This window comes from Vulpes vulpes, chromosome X, assembly GCF_048418805.1.
Source record: "Vulpes vulpes isolate BD-2025 chromosome X, VulVul3, whole genome shotgun sequence".
NCBI lineage: Eukaryota > Metazoa > Chordata > Mammalia > Carnivora > Canidae > Vulpes > Vulpes vulpes.
Window position 1 is genome coordinate 17,303,398 of NC_132796.1, and position 21,812 is coordinate 17,325,209.

At 33.0% G+C, this 21,812-nt stretch overlaps 1 protein-coding gene across 8 annotated transcripts in view; it reads left to right on the top strand.

The window, feature by feature from the left end:
* CNKSR2 (connector enhancer of kinase suppressor of Ras 2) overlaps nucleotides 1-21,812 on the top strand; it is a 274,913-nt gene that overhangs the window by 141,648 nt on the left and 111,453 nt on the right. For 4 of the 8 annotated variants that reach the window (XM_025997461.2, XM_025997457.2, XM_025997458.2 and 1 more), the window contains exon 9: nucleotides 14,830-14,976. The exons of the other annotated variants lie outside the window; for them this stretch is intronic. In XM_025997461.2, the coding sequence (XP_025853246.1) occupies nucleotides 14,830-14,976 (147 nt within the window). The remainder of the gene's footprint in view (nucleotides 1-14,829; nucleotides 14,977-21,812) is intronic. 8 annotated transcript variants of the gene reach the window in all.

A 21,812-nucleotide genomic window follows, 5' to 3' on the forward strand; every position in this document is an offset into this window, starting at 1 on the left:
ATAATTGTTTCCTAGTGTACCTTTTAATTAAATTTGTTTTTGCCCATTCTAGCGATAGAAGAAACTTTTAGAAGGAAAGGCTATATTTTGGGGGTAAGACTGGTGTGAAAAACTCCAGTCCTTTAAAAAAAGAAAAAAGAAAAACTCCAGTCTTTCTCATTGATTCTGATGTGAAGGTAGAAGCCATTTCATTTTTGGCCTTGAGTAAACTGAGAACTTTGTAATATTGTGGAGAGGCTCCTGAACACTGATAATTAAAGTTACACTGTTTCTTCAATGGGTTCATTAACTAAGTGAATTAAAGTTAATCAAAGTTTAAAAAATTAAACATGTAGGTGTTAGGTTAATAGTAATTAATGCAGAATTCTGGTCATCAGCAAAGCCTTTCCACACTATGACAAGTTTTGATAATGAGAAGGTTGTCATTACTAGAAACTATACAAAGTGGTTGTCCTAACTAAAGTTTCTTGTCCTCTAGGATGAGGCTGTGGGCAGTGGGATAAAGCAGCTGCTTCAGTAGACAAACAGCTTCTCCCTTTTGTAATGCTCATGCTGCCTCCATTTTTGCAATGTGACCTGAACAAATATGACATCTGTTCAATAGTTGGGACCAATTTCCAGTTGGTCAATTCTAAGTGGGTAGAAATTAGTCTCTAAGAAAAAATAAAATTGTTTAAAGGATACTCTTTCTGGTGCAAAGATTCTGATGTTTGCCAAATGAATATGAAAGTCCTTAAAGGACTGCAAGTGAACTAATAAAATCTATATGGGTTGGTGATACTTAAATACTGTGAGAATGTATAAATACATCTTTGCATCACAGGAATATTCTAAAATATTGAAAGTGACATAGAATGATGGTTGGGAGAACTTGCTTCCAGTTTTTGCTCTGAAATTGACTGATGGCTTTAAGTGAATCATAGTAACTATTTAAGCAAAAGCTTATCTTTTTATAATAATAATAACAACCAACGTTTACTGAGTTCTTACAGGTGCCAAGCATCATGTTAAGTACTTTACATATTTTATGTCACTACTTAAAATAATTATACAAAGAAGGTGTATGTGGAAATTGAGACTCAGAATTAATAACTCACCTGCAACTCTGACTCCAAGGCCTTCGTTTTTTGGATTGGGTGGGGGAAGGGCAGCAAGGGTAAGAGAAGAGGAAAGGAAATGAGAATTTACGTAACTAGGGCAGTGTATCAACTGAAGTGAAATTAGAAATGGGTTAGAAATTTAACTTTTTTGCTACTTCCTCACTCTTTTCCTTCAGATAGATACGTAAAACACCTATCACAATGTCAGGCACACATTAAGAGCTCAATAAAAATTAACTTTCCAACCTCCCTTCTTCCCTTTTACCTGCAACAACTCTTGAGCCAACTGGAGTCTGGTCTTAGCAGACTGCTACTAGAACCTCCAAATTGATTTTGGATGATAATAGAGACATTCTCTGACAGGAGAATATGTTGAATTCCCTAAAAGTAGCTGTCCTTACTAATGTGATCAATTACCAGATTGTCTTCTTTGTGTTCAAATGAGAGGCCTATTTGTGTAAGAATGGCTCATTTTATTAAGTGCAGCCTAGTCTGCTCTCTCTTTCTTGCTTTTGCCTCCTTTGTGGTCTGTACAGTGCTTTTAACTTCTTACTAGATAATATACAAAAATGATGAAATGGAAATTATCTGGGTTTTTTTTAACTATAAAAGATTTGGTAGGTAGGTAAATTAGTTGAAACAAGTATAAATTATTTGTAGTCTACAGTTACCCCTTCTGTCCCTCCATTAATTACCAGAGACAGTAGGGGTTGGTTATGATATAATTACTACATTAAGGTGTGGCCTGATACATTTGGAATACTTATCTAATATTATTTTTAATCAAGTAATTGACCAGAATAGTGAGATAATTGCCAATATTGTTCTATACCAATTTAGACTCGATAGTGAAGACGAAAGTTCAATCTTATATTTTGAATGTTATTAGCCTAGTTAGTATTTTTCTATAAATTTCCTACTGCTAAAGGTAGTAATATATAATATAAAATCTGACAACTTTTCTTATTTTAAAATACATAGAGAAGCAGTTTGAAATTTTTCCCTAAGGGTCTGAGAAAGTTGAATGACTCACAGATAAATTCAAGTACTATTTTTTGAAATTGCTAGTATGGTATATCTTTGAGATGTCCAATTAGATGTATGTATTTTCTAGTTTGCTCTCTTTTCAAAAAGTATATTTTCTTATTTGAAACGAAACTGGAAGTTTTATGTCATTTTTTCATATTGCTATATTCTTTATTATAAATGGCTTTTAAGCTTTGCAAATCAACATACTTCTGTGGCTGAGAAACTGTGGCTGCCAGGTAGGAAGAAGAAAAAATCATGAACATCCAAGCAAAGCAGACTGAGTCCTATTGCATGTCTTCCCCGCCAGTGAAGATCCAACTCCTCAAAGCTGCTGGAATCTCCCAAGATTTTTTCCACTTCATCTGACACTACATCCCTCTCTCTGGGAGATACCTCGGCATAGTTTGAACCAGCAACTCTGCCCTCATGATGCACTTTTAACACGTATTTTTAGCTGATGAGACTATTTATAGTTATTAAATCTATTGGGGCATATTCCTAATGAATCTGTTAAATTTTATGTTAATACTGTTTTTGGTGTGTAAGTGTTTTAAAGATTCAATCCATACTAAAAACAGATATTTTCTTCTTAGGAATACCAATTAAAAGGAGGGGGTATGTGGTGGTTGAATCCAGCATTTGGAAAATTTCCTCTTATTTTGTGTAAATATTAAAACATATTCACTATTACTTTGAAAGGTCTCTTGAAACCTGGTGACTACCCTCTGGCACAAAATATATGTAGCCATAAAGGCTACTGGGATGGAAAAATAACTAGGTTGGGATAGTCAAAAAGATTGCAGCAAATAGGATGTTGGACAATGATTAGTGAGAAATGGAAGATGAGTACTATAAGCTAATGGTCTTTGTTATCCCTCAAATGGTAAACATTTGCTCAACAAGACTTACAGGTGGTGGCAGTGGTGGCTGGAGGAAGGGAACACATTAAAGGACTGTTGAGTCATCTGGAAAGGTCATTCTAACTTCATTTATATAATTGTCAAAGGTATCTCCCTTAGTCTTTCTTATTCTCACCACTAGTCTATCCTTTTTGACTTTGTCCTCACCCTCTTGTTCCTTCAACCCCAGAAGAGTACTATTTACAAGGGAAGCCAGCATTATCAGAACGGATGCAAAATGTGGTGACACATTAAAGCCCAGCTCCCCCTTCCCCTCCTTCCCTCTCACCCTACCTCCCAGTCCCTGCACTTCAGCAGAAAGGAGTGGTTCATTGAATGGAATGAATACCAGGATATTGACTAACACCAGATGTGCCCTTTCCTTTCTTTCTCTCTTTTTAAATTTACTAAAATGTTGACTTTGTTCTTTAACATTTTTTTCTAACTCCGTTTTCTTCTCCTTTCCTTTACCATCCTTATCACTTCTCACTTGACTGTTTTTCCTCCATTCTTCACCTTGTTCACATTTTTATTCTTTATTCTTCTGTTCTTCCTTCTCAAATGAGGAAGTATTTGTCTTATAATTTCTTATGCCCAAAGTGTTGAAAACTGAGACCTCAAATGCAGTATTTCTGGTGCATCTCATGTCTTATTCCTGTAAACACAAGATGTTGCTGGAGTACCGAGATTGAATATATTAGCATGGTGTTTAACATTTTGCTTAATGAATGATTATGAAAATACCATAAAATAACTCTGTTAGGGTTCTAAGAAATTGGTATTCAAAACAGGAAGTGAATTGTTCTCTTTTGGAAGGAAAAAATCATGAAGAGTCATTTGTCAAAAATTACAGGAAACTGCATCATAGACTTCAATTACTCATAATAATATTTTATTTCAAGTTCTGCCTTACATAGTAGATCTTTTATGAGATTATCATAGTTTTTTTCTATTTTGCATTAAACATTTCATATTTGATAAGAATATGTGGAAACTGATTTTGAAGTGCCACATATTGCTATAAACTATATAATATTTTATTTTGCCTAGAGAAATCAATTCATTACTTTATTATCCAATATAGTATTTTATGAGTTTTATATTACCAACTGAAGTTTATTACATTGTCTTTATATAAAAGAGATAAGTTGTATGATGCCTTAACAATGGTAACTTGCTGTTAACCAATTTATTTTCTCTGCAGATTTCTACATCCTGACTTATTTCTTAATTCTATACTTTTTACTAGCTTCACCAGGAAAAATGGAATGGCCTTTGAAAATGGTTACTCCTGATTTATTTTTATTAGTAGTATATATACATCTTTTGTTATCAATATATGGTAAATATGATCTAGTTATTTATATGGAATTTTAAGAGTTTTTTTATAAGTGATTATTATGTATGTTTCAAATGTGTCTATTGGCTGATGTTCTTACCTGCTTCAGGTTATTAAGTGTGTGACTCACTTGCAAATCAGGATCAATAACTGCAGCCCTTTTCCTACCCCTATGGAAAAGGCAAAAAGTCAACTGGTCACAATTGCCTAACTCACTTTCCGTCTGTAGTAGGGGTGGGCAATTAGTGGATAACTGTCTGAAAAAGATAAAAATTATTGCATGAAAGGTAAACACATTAAAGCACCATAACATAGGAAATTCAAGAGATAATGATAATAATCTTACATTCTTTTCAGGTTATTTAGCCCTAGGATTCAAATGTAGGCTTCATCCACTAAATTAATATTCTGATCAGCCTCATGGCTGAAATCTTAGGTAATGTAACCACTGATTACTTTTACATTTCTCTCATCTTATAACCCTAATACTGGGCAATAAAGAATTTTTTTAAATTGGAACGAATGGCCGAGAGTTCAGTATGGCCCCATTTGGAGCTGACATTGAGTTACTTTTTTTGTCTGAGTTGTTGGATTTCTGGTAAAATGATTTCTAAAGATAACTGCTACAGTGAAAGTATTTTTAGCCATTATGGAAGTTCTTAAATTAAATTTTTTATTAATAAAGGTTTAGAATGCTATTTATATATATATATATATATATATATATATATGCATATATACTCATGCTTTGGTTTTGTCTTGATACATATGGACATCTGTTGCAGTATTTGTATTTTCAAGTAAACATGTCTGTTAAATGTCTGACAGTAAATGATATAAACATTCATAGCAAAAATTGTACATTTTTAAGCATGTCACTTTTTGAATAGCAGAGTTTTGGTTACTTTTAATTATTTTCTCCATGTGGATGCCTAAATTAAATTTAAGCATGATTTTTCATAAGTACAGATGTTTTCATTATTCTTTCTCAAAATTCTTATAAGTAGGACCTGTAGATTTTTAGATTACAGTGCTTTGTTTCATCCTCTAACTTTGTTGACTATAACTCTTTATTTTAAGATGCAAATTTCTGTATCTTTGCAAGAAGAACAGAAATGAAATATAGGAAGGAATGGCTGAAACATAATAATTTCCTAATATGTAAAAATAAAATTGTTTTAAAATTTAACTCACGTAAATATCTTTAAAGCTTTTAGTTAAAAACCTGTATTATTATGGTTCTTTTAAAATATGTTCTTAATTTTGAGGGGGTTAGGATCTATGATGTGATCAAAGATTCTCCCCAAAAGCCTTTCATGGTAATGTGATTGTCTTCTTCCTCCATCTATCCCTAGCAGAGGCTTTCAGATTCACTCAATTTTACGTTTTGGAATGAAATAAAAACAATATTGGCTTTGATTCAGTTTTCTATAGCATATACGAATATAAACCATTAAGTCCCCAAAATAAACCTTTGGCCTTCAGAGACCACAACATTACAAAATACCATATGGAAATGGAAGAAGGGAAAGAGAGCTGTATGCTCAAGATGCTAAACTGTACCCACAGTTTTTTAATCAGCTGGCCACAGAAGCAGAGACACCAGCAATAGAAAGGCTGCAGTTAGGATGCGTGATAGATAACAGGAGATGATGCAAGTAACAGGATATGTAAATGTGTCACTTTTGGTGAAAACTATGTGGGTGAGTCCTAAAACATAAAGGAAAAAATGATGACTGTTTTCCTCCCACGAGCTTCCCCGTGAAGCAACCAAGAAATTCCCATGTAGCTCTACACAACTTATTAGTTATGGAGGAAAAGACTCCAGGAAGAAGGTGTGCAATAGGTAAAAGTACTAGTTTATTGTAGTCCTCAAGTTGGCTTTCTGTCTTGGACTACTTGTTCATTCTATAGCGGTGAGAAATTATGTTCTTTGTGCTTTCTCTTTAAATATAGTGCACACATTGTATATATGACTCTGAAATTCACATGAAAATATTAAGCACAAAAACATACATGTAAATCAAATGTAAGCAACTCAGCATGGCCCAAGTTTTACAGCAAAATTAAGCCACAAAAAAAAAAATGCCTTAAAAAAACAAATGCCAAATCGAACTTCAATTAAAAAATATATTTAAAAATGCCTTGGCATCCTCTTTCACTGGATAAATGCCTTTTAATGTTAAGGAGGATGTGAGATGAAGAGTCATTCAATGAATAAAAATGTAAAATTGTAGGGGTTTTCCCCTAATGAAAATAATACTTTTAATTCCCATGTTCCTTTTCAAATGCTTATTCCTTTTATCTTGTCCCAAGATTACCTTTTCTAAACTAATGTTTGTAAAAATATCAATATTAAGGTTTTATATAAAATAGTTACACCTTAGGACATTTCTGAATACTGTGGATTACCTAATTACTTAATGCTAGAATTTAAATCACTTTTTTGTGTATAGTTACTTAACCAAATGCATACCTTTTAGCTTATATTCATTTGTATATGAACCATGTGCAAATCTCTGTTTCTAATCAGTAAATGAGTGGAAAGGCAGAATTAGGATATTTCCAAATATACTATAATTTAATATCATAAGACCTTCTCAGTATTTTGTGGAAAAAAAATTTAAGTGAAGGTGAAGTTTGGTACCCAAGGTTTATAGTTCTAGGATCCTTGAAAGATATTGTATATCAAAATTCATTACTTCTGAAATGTTTATAACTATGACATTTCTTTCACATAGCTTGTTTTGCTAAAGAAAGAGACAGTCACAGATATAAAATGTTGAATTTATTAGTTATTTCAATAACTTTTTAGAAATGTGAAGGACATTGTAATAAATATCTCAGCAACAAAAGATATGGTAAAGACAGAGTGTCATTAGTCACAGCATAGTGGGTTGTGTATTGAATTAAGTATCTAAAGTGCTTTTAAAAAGAGTAGAAGGATGTTTGGGTATAGCATGGCTCATGTCATCAGACATTCATATAGGCACACCTCAAGTCTCTTTGAAATTTCCTTTGTGAAGAGGTATAATTTATACATTACAACTTGTGGGTAAGAGTTTGTGTATACACAGGAGCATGTATAAATGTTAATGAATCTGTTACTTTGTCTTGTGAAGGATAATAACTTTAAAAATAGTTTAAGAAATGTCCTATCTTCCTGTCTAGGTATAGAGATGCTTTCTTGTAACTCCAAATACAGCTGTGACAAAGGTAAAGAAGTTCTGGGTTGATAGGCTTAAATTCTTACCTTAATGCTTATTTTAACTTTGGCTTCTTGGGACCATAGCATAGAGTTTCTTTTCATATGTTGGTCAACTAATTCACCAGGTGTTTGGGAATTAGGGTAGGGCATGTCCTAAAGGGGTCAGAGACTACTTCTTCCCTCTATGTACCAAGAGGAAAGGAAGCCACTCATCTCTTCAGCACCAACCCCAAAGCCTCTTGTGCACCTAATCTGGGCAACTCAGTGTCCAAGGACCTACCACTTATGTTGCCCTTCACCCAAGGAATTACAAGCCCCATCTACAAGAAAGCAGAACCTCTGGCTTTTAACACTTTTGGGATACCTTAAAGACTTTCTTGGGAAATTTTAATCTGGTTTGTGTTGTATGTAAAATACATTTCAGTGTGCAAGTTGGGGATTACATCTAAACTAGTAAATAATATGACTTGCCATTGCTTAGAGACACTGGCTTGTGCTACCTCAGATGGTCAGGAAGATAATATTACTAGTTCAACATATGTGAAAAACATTATCTATAACTAATAATACATAATTTGTATAAGATGCATATGGTGGCTTTTAAGAGATTCATTCTGGCCCATGAGCTTAATATGAATGAAATATTCTAATAAATGTTGAGAAACTTGGACTACTTATAACCACTATAAAACATTTTTCTGGTAGAAAAAAAAACTTAAAAGTGTTCATATAATGTGTATGATAAAGCAGAGTCTTTCTATGATGAAATAGGAACTTTATCCACTGTTATATTCCTTTTCATAATCACATCACTATGACTTTAGGTCTGTGGTATCCAAGATGCAAATACTATTTTTTCAAATGTTCACTTATAAGAAAGTTTACTTGGTAGTTTAGTGTAAGGAACGTCTATTATAGCTTTAGTATCATCAGGTATATTCATTTAGAGAAAAATTTTATACATCTTAGTTTTACATACTAAACTAAACTCCCATTGGAGTTTCAAGGCACTTTATTGTCTCTGAAACACTTACATTCTCGGGTAACCATGATACCACTAGTCAAGTTTTTAACAGATATTAAGTATCTACCATTTGAATCTTTTTTTTTAATATTATTTATTTATGATAGTCATACAGAGAGAGAGAGGCAGACACAAGGCAGAGACATAGGCAGAGGGAGAAGCAGGCTCCATGCACCGCGAGCCCGATGTGGGATTCGATCCTGGGTCTCCAGGATCGCGCCCTGGGCCAAAGGCAGGCGCCAAACCGCTGCGCCACCCAGGGATCCCAGTATCTACCATTTGTAAAGCTTGCAGGTATATCCAGACAAATAAGACTCTGTTTTTAATTGTTTAAAAAAAACCCTCAAAATCCAGTTTTGTGAGGGTAGGTGGAGAGGAAGGGTGTGAGGAAAAATATGTAACTTTAATAAGAGGTAGTATGTGAAAAAATGCCACTAGAGAGATACAGTGTGCTATGAGAGTTACAGGAGGAAAATAGGGTTCTTTCTAGATGTTGAGAGGCTTTATGACGGATATTGCATTTACTGCGAGCCGTTATAGATAGGTAAGATTTTGTAGGTGGAAGAAAAATTAGAAGCAGAAGGAAGAATGCTTTTGCAGAGACATGGCCGAGGAAGAAAGTGGCATTTGAGAAGAGTGTATAGTTCAATCCACCACCTCTTCCACACATAGAGAACTAAAAGTTGCTAAAAACAGTGATACTTTTTCTCACACCTCTTTCCACTCCACATCTCCTTCATCTGTTGACCTCCTAAGAAATTCAGCTTATGCTAATAGGAAGCCTTTCCTGAACCCACAAGGATGGATTAAATGCCCCTTTTGGGGACCCCCATTGCACCCTCTACTCACCTTATTTGAAGTTCTTCTCTTTACTGTGTTTCTTCACCAGCTTATCTCTTCTGTTGCTCGTGCTCTTTAATGAGGCTCAGGCTACTGAGGGGGGCACTTGAGGGGATGAACACTGGGTGTTATTCTGTATGTTGGCAAATTTAACACGAATAAAAAATAAATTTATTATTTAAAAAAGTGAGGCTCAGGCTGATGTATGCACCATTGCATGCATACTACGTAGAAAGTACCTGATAAATAAACTGACTATAAGTTTTATCATTAATCTTAAAAACATTAAGCACCTAAAATATTCTGGACATGGGCGAGTCACTACCTTCAAGAGGCTCATGGTGTAGCACAGCAGCTCTCAAAATTGGTTCCCAGACCAGTATCCTCAGCCCCTCTTGAGAACTTGTTTTAAAAATGCGAATTCCACCTGAGACCTACTGGATCAAAAACTGAGAGTTAAACACAGCAAGCTGTTTTAATAAGCTTTCCAGGTGATTCTAACACATGCTAAAGTTTGAGAGGCACATTAAAGAGAAATAGTAGACAGCTGTGGCCATATTGACAAAGGAGATTTTTGAGGGGGTGATGCTTTAATTGGGCCTTTAGAGAGCTTTTTGAAGGATTTTAAGGAAAGAACACTTCCTCGCTGTAGCAATATTTCAGAGCTACAAAAGACTAGAGGCAGAAGACCAGTTAGGACTTTATTTTAGGTCCAGCAATCAGGTAAAGCAAGCCAGAACTAGGGTGGTAAGAAGAGACATTAGTTACTAGGATCTATTCTTTAGGACACGTGGATTTAAGAGATGGGAAATGGTTGTAGGTGACCTCGTACTCCAAATTTGAGAGGATGATGGGGAACTTTTTATTGATGTTGAATGAGTTTGATTTTCAAAATGTTGCATTCATTTGAATTACCAATGGGATATTTAGAGGGTGGGGCATGCTTGCTCTCCTATTGTGCTTTAGAATCAAACAGACTTGAATATGAAATCTGGCTTTGCCATGTAAACAAATTTGTAATATTGACTGAGAAAACCTAATCTCTTTTTGCTTCAAGTTCTTCACATGTGAACTGGGTTAAATAGTTTCCCTCATAAGGCTGTTAAGGATGAAAATACAAATAAAAGCAACGTAACAAAGATATGAAGAATATAGCCTAGTGAATTATTGTTGCTTGATTATTCCGTAGCTATTAGTATGGATGAACTGAACTGTTGGAAGTATGTCACCAGAGTTCTAGGAAGTAGGGATGATTAGATTTGGGAGATATATATATATATATATAAAGTTGGTAGTGGAAGCTTGGGAAAGAGATCATTGTAGGAAGACAGCATGCAATTTTAGAAAGGGGTCCAACATTTAGCCTAGGGTAAACACCTGCTTTTATCAGTTGTGAAGAGAAAGAAAAGATGGAGAACAAGCAGAGATGTCCAGAACCTAATCTTTTGTATCATCTATTTGCATTTTCCTACCCATTCTGCATCTTAGAGTTGGAATATCTTTGATTATTACAATATTTTTTCTTCAGTTGTATCCTTAAGCCTTTATCTCTTAAAATTTTGTACCTTATTTAATTCCTTTCTGTATTAGTGGATTAGCCTCTTATATTAGCCACCACTAGGATCTCTTCCCCCTTCTTTCAGATCTCCCTTTATCTCCTAGTACAGAAAGGCTTTTATTGAAGCCAATGTAAAGAATACATTACAATCATTTTTTTAAATTACTTTTATTTCCTTACATGGTTTCTAATTTGGGTCTGTCACACAATATTTTTAAACTATAGCCAGAAACAAATTAGAAAATGGAAAGCCAATCTTGAAAAATGATTATTTTGTGTATTTTCACGTGTGTACCATTACCTTTAGCTCCTAATATTACCTTTAGCTCCTTTAACTCTCAAATTTCCTGAAGTTCTAACTCACATACTTGCCTCTTTATATCATACCAACCACCCATGTCCCCCTATAATCTGCCAACCATAAGTATCTCGACAGGTAAAGACAAATAATTTCAAGAATTCACTACACTTTATTATATGGCTGAAGATGTGTTAGGATATCACATAGCCAAAGCTGGGAATCATTTTTCCCAGAACTTTAGTATTGTGTCATATTTGCCCTTGAATAGAGCATGGTACAACCCAATATGGATACAATTGTTAAGAATTAGATATAGTAGACAATATAGAACCTAATGAAGAAATGAACCAAATTAGAGAGTTTGAGATAGATCTAAGGAAAAGGACTATTTGAATGAGAGACATGAAGTCCAGTTGCTGTTTAGGAATATACAAGCCCTGGATGGGACTGATAGAGCCAAAACCTATGTATGTTATTGAGAAAAATGTCACACATGGGCTGTGAATTACTCAGCCAACTTCATTCCCATTCAGTAATTAATATGTGAACCTGATTTAACGTTCAAGTATCTGCTGAAATCATTCATTAAACCAAAAATCAACAGATAATACAGTTCTTATTAAGCACTGTTGAGTAACAAATTTTTTGCTAATTATCTGAAAGTATAATTAACAGAGCAGATATGATTCCCCCATCACCACCTTTTCGTGTTTTAAATAGTGTTGTCTTTCTGGCTCTATACTTTTTGTGGAAATTGTCCCTACGTAACAAACAGTCCTCATTAAGTAATTCATAAAATTCATGATTTTCTACTATTCATGGACTAAGTTTATTTATTTTATTAATTTTGCTGTATATAATAATAATGTATTTATCACTAAAAGTTCAGGAAATAGAAGTATAAAGAAGAAAATATATACTGTAGTCCTTACTCCCCTTTAATGTAACACTGTTAATGATGTTGTATATCTATGTTTTTCATATTTATATAAAAATTTTTTTAGAAAAGTAGAGTTGTTACATTTGCTGTTTTGGAACTTCTTTTCCACACAATTTTTATACCTCTTACTAATGGACATTTACATCAATTTTTGGTTGGTTTAAACAGCACTGTGACACACATGATGCACATGTATCTCTGCTTTTATCCAAGTCATTTCCTTATGGTAGTGGAAGTAGAGTTGGGGAATCAGAGGTACATACTTTATATGGGTCATCATGGATATTTGTTTACTTTTGTTTAAAATATTGCTAATGTTATGTCAGTGAAAGTGGGAAGGCTGATTGATAAATAGTAAAATGTGTGTTGCATGTAAATATTGAATCACTAAATTCTACACCTAAAACTCATATTACACATATGGTAACTAACTGGAATTTACATAAAAAATTGAAAAACAAACTGAAAAAACTAGTGAAATTACAAACTTTTCTGCTATAAAATTAAATTCAGCTATAAAATTAAAATCTAACTAAATTACTGCCTTCTTATCAAAAAACAATTCTACTTTCTCATGGAAAAATAATTTTAGTTTTGGGGATTGCATATTCAAAAAGAGCATACAAAAATTGTGAAAGAACAAGATAAATTAAATTGCAGTGAACATTATACAGGAAAACACCATCTAGCTTTAGAAATTCCCAGCTAGTCACAATGATCATATCAGAATAAAATGGAAAGAAATTGGTGGATAGAAGTGTGTAATTCATTGTTGAGAATACATATCCTGAAAGAAAAAGATGGCCATCGTATTGACTGTTTTAGTCTAGTTAGTAATTATTTGAATAAATAAAATAAATGATAAAATGTGGCTATCATTAATAAGTTGTTCATAAACTCTTTGTATAAACAGCATGGTTTCTTTTCCAAACCTTGATCTCAAAAATCTGCTCACATATTTTTTTGGCAAGCAAAATGAACACTTGGATTTGAATTCACTTTGCTTTGACTCTTGGCTTATAGAAATGGCTGCAGAGACACTACTTAGCTATCGGAGGAATCAAGCTCAATGTAATACACCTTTGGGCACATAATAATCCCCACTTACATGTAATGGGAGATATTTGACCAATTTCATTACTTTAGTTATCTGCACTAATGTGATTTTTTTAAACTGGCAGCCTCTTATTCTTGTTAGGCAAGTATCATAATGATCATTTTGATTCATATCTGAGACCCCTGAGTTTTTAAGCATTGTAGCATCTCAGTTCTTTTTTGTCCTCTTTCTCTTCAGTAGAGGTTATGATTTAAATGAATGCCCACTCATTATAAAAACCAGCAGCTCCCATTATCCCACAGTGGCTGCAGTCCAGAGTACCTCTTCATCATAGTCTCAGGATCTGTGATTCTTTCAGTGGAAGTGCTTATTCTTTTCAGCTTGGTCATTATCTTCCAGGCAAAAACATGATGAATAACAGACAAGGGCACCCATTCCCTTGCACTTGGATGCCTAAGAAGAAACTAGATTACAGTTCAGACAATTTGCTAAATCCTGCTTGTGATCCAGGATAAATTTTGATCCAATGTATTTATATAATATCCTGGAAAATTCTAATCCATTAGAGTTGGGATAAAAGCTTCTCTCTTTTAAGTGTGAAATGTGTTCTTTTAACCTTAAAACAATAGCCATTTTTAATGTGTTTCTTTAAGGCATAGTTAGAGGATTTCAGTTACCTGTTAACTGCATAACTAGTCCATATTCAAGCAAACTAACAAATTATTCTATGTTTAAAAGCTTAAAAGGATGATGAGAGAAGTAACTTAACACAGAAAACAGCTGAGGCCAGTTTCAGGACATTTATCAAGTACTTGGGTTTAATTATACAATACGTTTTGAGGTAATACTCAAATAGAATGGCTTCCTTAAATTCAGCACATTATACTGTAAGTTTATAGGGTTGTTTAGAACACATTTCCAATAGCTGCTGTATGGAAGTAGTGTTGTCATTTTTATTCTATCCTTATAGTGTGGTAAAAGGTTAATTGTGTTGATGCTGTCTTCCATGCATCGGAATGCTGCCTTGGTTTGTTAGTACCAGCTATCAGTAGTATGAAGTCAGTCTAATTTAGGGACACTTGTACCACATAGCTCCAAAAGATGGTGATGAGAAAGCATGTGGTATAGCTTGCAAGCTCAGGACATTGCCAAATCCTTGTTTTCAAGCATGTGGATTTTTGAATTGTATTTGTGAACAGAGCTTGGATCTAGGCCTTGCACAGCATTAACAATGACATAATTTCTTTAAACTCTAAATTACTCCATTGGTAGGATATCGTTTTAGTCTCTGCTTTGATATGGTAAATGTCCATTATGTTATTTCATAATAATATGGACTCTAATGCAATGACATGGTTAATCAATTCAGAGATAAAATTTTTTTGAGTATTTATCTCCTAAAAATTGATAGGATGGTACACCAATTATGTGATTTTCTTTCTTTTTTTTTTTACTAATCTTATTAAAGGGGGAGAACATTAAATCTTTGAGTACTGTACCTCAATTTTATTGTAATGATTTTGCTGGTTACCAGGTGGGGTGGCAGTTGAAAAATTTGGTGAATGCACTACGAGAGGACCCGAGTGGTGTTATCTTAACTTTGAAAAAGCGACCTCAGAGCATGCTTACCTCAGCACCAGCTTTACTGAAAAATATGAGATGGAAGCCCCTTGCTCTGCAGGTAATGAAGCTTAATCATAAGTCATACACCATCATTTTAGCCATAGATTATCTCAGTAATGCTTCTTTATTGTGCCTCATCTCAGCAGCATATGGATTAATCTTGTATGCTTTTGAAAATTGGTTTGTGAAATTATCTCTTCACAGCTTATCCTAATAGGCTTAATTGTGATGAAATCTGTAAGTTACTATAACTAAAACCCAAATGATAAAGATCTCTGCCTTAATTTGTAAACATATAAAGCATAATTACAAAAAAAGTTATTTCAAGCCAAAATATGGATAGAGATGAAAATGAGAGGTTTCATTTTGAGATGTAATCTTCTATTTAAAAGTTACACTCTCCTACTTCTTGAAGAAACCAGATGAAAGTTTATAGAATTCTTTTAAATCAGGTCATAAGATAGCAATAGTTATTTATAAACAGTAGGTAAAGGAAGTTTTACATAGTAATTAAAATATACCTACTACATTCCTTCTGACTGATCATTTTTTCTTTTCCACCTTGTTGGGTGGCAAAATAGGGAAATTATTGCTTTAGAACTTCTGCATTTTTCTTCAGCATGAAATTGCTCTAAAATATTACTCTTTGGATGTTGATAAATTATATTCATTAAGAAGCATAGTTATCTAGGAAGTTATAAAAATATTATTCTGATTAATGAAAGACAAGGAAGTAATATATCTCCTTACATTTCAGTCAATATAATCTTTAAATGCATCATAAAAGAAATTTTGTCTTTCACAAAACCTACATTTTTAAAACAGGAGACTGTTACCTTTCTTAGAGGTCTAATTTTTTAAAATTGTAATTGGCCACTGAACTAGAACATTGCCCATTGTTCAGATTCTTAAAAAAAGCAATATATGTAAATGCCATTGTACCACTGCAATGTAAATTATTCCTAAGTTCTATATTAGTACCTTAAACCATTCTTAGATTTTTTTCCCCTAAAATTCTAAAATCTCCATTACACATGAATGGCCTTATGGATTATAATGATTTCTCATTGTTTAAGACTTTACTATTTATTGACCTCAAAGTTGCATTATATTTAAATAACATAAAAATATATAAAATGCTCTAACATTAAAGTATTTAAATTCTTAATGTTAATCTCTCATTTTTCAAATGAATATATGTAAACTGTATTAATATGTCCAAACACATTTGATTTGCAGTATATGTCTATTATCAAATATTTTCAATGTCATTAAAGCAGAATTCAATGTTTTTTGACTCATTAATCATAGATTAGCAGATCAGACTTCCCATCACATCATTTTATTTTCTCGCTGTATTATAAGTTGCTTTGTTGTTCCACTCTGTAGTTTTCCTATTGACATGTCTTCCTCAAAGATCCTGAGAGGTGGGAACACTGAAGAAGAGTCCCACGATTTCAGCCATTAGGTTTTTCTATATATATGTGTGTAGTTAAATTTAACAACTCTCTCTAATCCCTTCTATTTCACCTTGAACACCAAAAAGACACTGTTTTCTTATTGATCCATGAACTCTGAGGGAATAACTCTAGGAAATAAATTGATGATTTGGTCCCTTTTTAGATTTTTTTCCACAAGCACAAACTGGAGAATTAAGGTAATGACACTATCCAGTTAATCACTTTTATGTAAAATGCTGAAATAATTGAATAATTATAGAAAAAAAGAATAATAATTCTTTTTTTGCCACACATTTAGTGTGTATATTCAAAGCTGGGAAACAAAGACTTCAATTGTTTTATATTATCTCACATCATGTCTTAATTATAATTATAATATGTTATTAGGATACTGTTTCTAGGTCCATTGCTAATTGCCAAAATATGCCTCACCAGATCACTAATTATATTTCTTCCTCATTGCTTGTTCAGTTACTGAGTATATTTATAAATTTACTTTTCCAGATTGTTGAAATCAGAAAAAAGAAAATCAGTATTTCCATAAGTGCTTATATGCATCAACATTTTTTAAATTTGTTATATCAATTGAATTTAGTTCCACCAAAATGTGTTGTCCAAGCCCAACTCCTTATTGATAAACAATACTGTTGGGAGGGCAGGGGACTTCCTTACAACTTCTTTAAAAAATGCTTCAGTGGTTGACTTTTTACAGAGCAGAAGAGTATTAGTTTTAATTAAACACTTCCTAATGGTGGTAAAGCAAGGTGTTAGTGGTAAGAGCAATGGGTAAGTCCTCTAACATACTATATACCACCATCACCAAATATCCCTGAAATTTTGAAGACCTGAAATTGTACCATTATAGAGTTGTTTCTTGATCTTACAGCTTTGGCCTACTCTAAAATACAGAGACACCGGAAGCATAATGGGAACTATCTGGTCACGGTTTTTTAGAGTGTAGATTAACCAAAGATGGACAAAACCTGATGGTACCAGAATCTATAGATTAAAGGTAGACTGCCTCCAGAGGGGGTAAAGTCAAAGAAATAATGATATAAGAAGGTCTCACAGGCAGTTTTGGATTCCTTTGTGAGTTTGCCTGAGGGCACATATTTTTTCTAGTGTCAAAGAAAGGACCTCAGATGTGAAATTTAGAGCTTAATGCAGTAATAATCCTCTGTGCAAACACAAGTACCAGTCTTATTATATTCTTGCTTCTTGTATGTGTCCAAATACATTGGAGCTAAAATGCCCATTAACTCACTTAAATATAAATCTTCAGTGTTCACACCCGGAGAATTGGACCTTAGGTTATTTTCTACTAATAGTCTACTAAGAATGATTTAAATAGAGGTTAAAAAAAGAAATAATTTATGTCATTTATTTAATTTAGTATGTCTATTTCAACTTTTTCTTCTCTACCAGGCTTAATTTACCTACTAGCATTTTCAAATAAAATATGGCAAAGTTTGTGTAGTGTGGAGGCAGACACTAATACTTGCATCTTAAAAAAGGAAAACTGTATTCTAACAAGAAATAATTATTTTTTAAACTAACAAGAAAATAATTTGTACCTACACAAATAAAATTTAATCTTGTCTACCCTAAGGTAGAAGATTGTTAAAGCATACCATGTTTTCATAAAAGAAGTTTTATTTCTAAAAATATTTTTAAAGGATAGTAACTTCTGTTATCAATCAACTATAATGACAAATTTGGATTTGGATTTTCTTGTGACAATAATTCATGAAATTATAGCCAAATAAACAAAAGCATACAATTCAACTTCATGCTCACAGAGCAATTTCATTAGTACATTTCATGAAACTTGGCAGTTCTTTTTTTAAATTTCTGATTTCTCAAACATTTTGCAATAGAATTGAGAGACTTAGAGATACCTTAGTCAAATACTACAAACATATTTAATCTGGAGTTGAATTCTCTTGTCATCTGCACCCATATATAAATAGTAGAGATGTTTTACCTGAGATAGAATCTTTTATTCTGTGAAACAAACGAGGGATTTCTTGCTTTCCAAGACTGTTTTTAAAAATGTGTTCTTGGTAGCACCTCTACTAATGTCCTGGATTTTGGTGACCTTAGTGATTGCTTATGGTCAAATTCTTCCAATTTAATTAAAAAAAATCCCGGGGAACTCTGAATAAACTTCAAGGTATATTTTTGATGTTTGTGGTTTTAAGTTAGTGTGAGTAGGTCACAGGCATGCGTGGGTGTTGTCATTTTCTTCTTAAAAGATGCATGGGAGGATTAGCAGGACACTAGCAAGAATGTTGATTGAAATCATCACTGGGAATCAGCAATTTTTTAAAAACATTAAAGAACAGCTTTTTTGGTGAGAATGCATCTCAGATCACTATGATCAATGTTGGAATTCAGTATACTGATACAGGTTTAATTAAACACATTTTTATATGAAATAACATCAAGCTGTATCATTAGAATTATGTTCCTAAATTGCATTCTGATCTCTTATATTTGTGTGAGAGTTTCTTGTGTCGTTTTGTGCTTTTTACTTAAAATGTTATTGCTTAGCATTATCTTGATGCCATTTTTACAGGATATTTAACTTTGAGCAGAAAAAGAAATGGAAAGCAAATAGTCATAACAGTGATTTTGTCTATCAACTGGTATAACAACTGAAGAACATTAATTGATTATGTAACATTTCCAATACATACAGATATGAATGGTTACAGTATTCTGTGAAAACCAAAACATAAATAACAAAATTGTTTTAATATCAAAGTTATGGGTCAGGGTGACCAAAAAAAAACATTGCTAACAAAATTTATGTTTCTGAGAGTTTTGTTTTAAAAGCATGTTTTGAAGAGGAAGATAACCAGTATTAGGTATGATACTAGAGAAGAAAATACATCTTAACTAAAAATGTAATTGTGCTGCCTGAGAGGCAGAAACAATGATATGTTTTACATGCTCAAATTAGTAAATAGCTGCAAGCAATTGTCACATCACATTTTTGTTCAGCAGTGTTTAAGCAAATTAATTAAAGTATCTAAATCACATTTGTGTTTTTCAGCCAAATGCTTTCAAATGTTACGCTGACTACAGATAATCACCTAAAATGCAAAAATTATTTTTCAGTTTCTTCATTCTTTAGTTTCTCATTCTTTAATTAATATCTTAAAATGATGTTTACTGTAATTTAACAAAAACTGGAAGTCCATTTTTAGTGTTGCAGTATTAACTATTCCAATAAGACTGGACAGCACAAGAATAAATACACTCACGGTAGTCTCAGTACAATGTGCAAAATTTGATGACTCAGTGGATAAAGCCATTTCGTAGTATATGACTCTGGTCTATATTTCTTGTATATCATGTAACTACGTATTTTTATGCACATATATCTGTATTTTTAAACCTATACAGATATGGTTTCCTGATCAAATTAATGATCAGAAAAAAAATGTTTTCTTTGCGTTTGACAGGAAAGATTACATGCTTATAAAAGAAGACTCAAATCTTTTGTATTAATGAATTTAGATTCTAGAAAAACTGTGAAAAAAACTGGGTGGGAGCATTTTGAATACATGCGGTTCCTTTGCTTAGGTTCTTTTCAAATAATTTACTACTTAAGAAAAGCTTTCCCAGGGAAAAGAATGCCCAATAATTTTTCAGATTAGACCTAACATTCTTATATGGTCAAACTTACAAATTGTATACAGTGTCTTGCCTCCCAAAATCCAGCATACGTTTTTTTCTGGAGCATTTGTATAGATGATTAAGAACAAAGTTGCTAACATAAAACAATATTCTGGTACTTGTGTTGGGAATTATAATAAAAATGTGTTTGAACTGAGTAAGAACTTTGTGTAACTGTTCTGTGCTAGAATAATGGGGTATTGTGATCCACCTGAGTCTGTGCTTATTCCCAAGAGTAACTAAAATAAGTGGCCAGGTTTTCTACTTGATGTAATCATTCATTTTTCAATGGGTACTTCCCCCCTGTAAGGCAAAGCAAGCTCTTTGTGATCTTTGCATTCATGAATTTTAGAGAGAACTACATAATATGTAACAAACTGTTTTAATCTTTAATGTTGGGGCTGTCTTTATGTCACTGGTGTCATTCAAGACTTTCTATAGCTCTATGAAAGCCAGATCACTTACCAGACAGAGAAACAACTAAATTAAGATAAGGTTGCCAAGAGTTGTTAAAATGTCAAATGTTTTGAGTCAAATCTCAATGTTAAATGTAGTTTCTTAAGTATGGAAATTCTTTTCTCTTATTTAAGACCAGTGGAGTTTCAGAGGTATACCTTCCAGATGTACTCAGTTACCTTAAAGACGTTAGAAGTGGGGACATAAGGAAAAGACCTGAGCCATAAGAGGATTTAAAGTGAGGTTTCGGTGATTCCTTACAAAGGCTGAAAATTTTGTCTTATAATAATTGCAATCTTTCAATGCTATTTAAACTGGATGAGTAGGATACCATTACTAAAGTTATCACACATGATTCAGAGGAAGATTTATGCAGTACCATATTGTAGGATACAATTTGAAAGCCTTTATGTGGTTCAAACTGACAATATGAAAAAAATGTATGTGTATGTTTTACCTAGTAGATTTCTAGTAGTAGTCCCGTTGACTGTAGTAAGTTATCATTAACTGACTTTAGGTTATCAATGTATATTTGAAGAGATGCATATGAGCATTTTATTTAGAATCTGGATATTTTCAGAGATGCATGCCCTGAGAAATCTATCAGAGTTGTTTTAGCAGAGAAATAACATATATGCAAATGCCTCTTCCCTTTCAGAGTCTCACTGAATCTGTGGAAGGATAGCTTTATGTCTATTTACATATGAAAACCAAATGTTATGACAAGCTCCTTCCAGGAAAAATACCTGTTTGCATAGAATCTAAAATGGATCCCTATCATATGTGATTGCATCCTATAGCAGATCTAAGTTATACAGAAGCTTCATGCTCACTTGAGTAACAAGACGCAGTCTTAAAATAACCTTGTATTTCAGTGACGATAATTCTTAATTCTCTTTCCATATTTTGCCAATATAAGAGAAAGCATCAAAGTGGCAAAAAGGTAAAATAAAATTTTACCCTTTTTTCTACATTTTTCCTTAAATTAGAAATTCTTCATAGTACAGTAGTAACTGCTTTTCTTTTATTATGTTATGAACAAATGATGAAAAGTAAATGTTGCCAAGATAGGAAAAACTATCTTTCTGCATTATGCGAAAATATTTGGATATTTTTTTCTGAAGCTAAGAAATATGCCTATTAAAATGTGAATTGGATGCTGAGAGAACTCCTTTTTTTGATATGAGGGAAGATGTATTTGTCGCTTTTTGTGTATTTTGAGACCCTTAAATGGTTATTGGTGGTGGTTGTAATTTTAATGCCACTTGTTACAACTAGGAATTTCTTGCTGGCG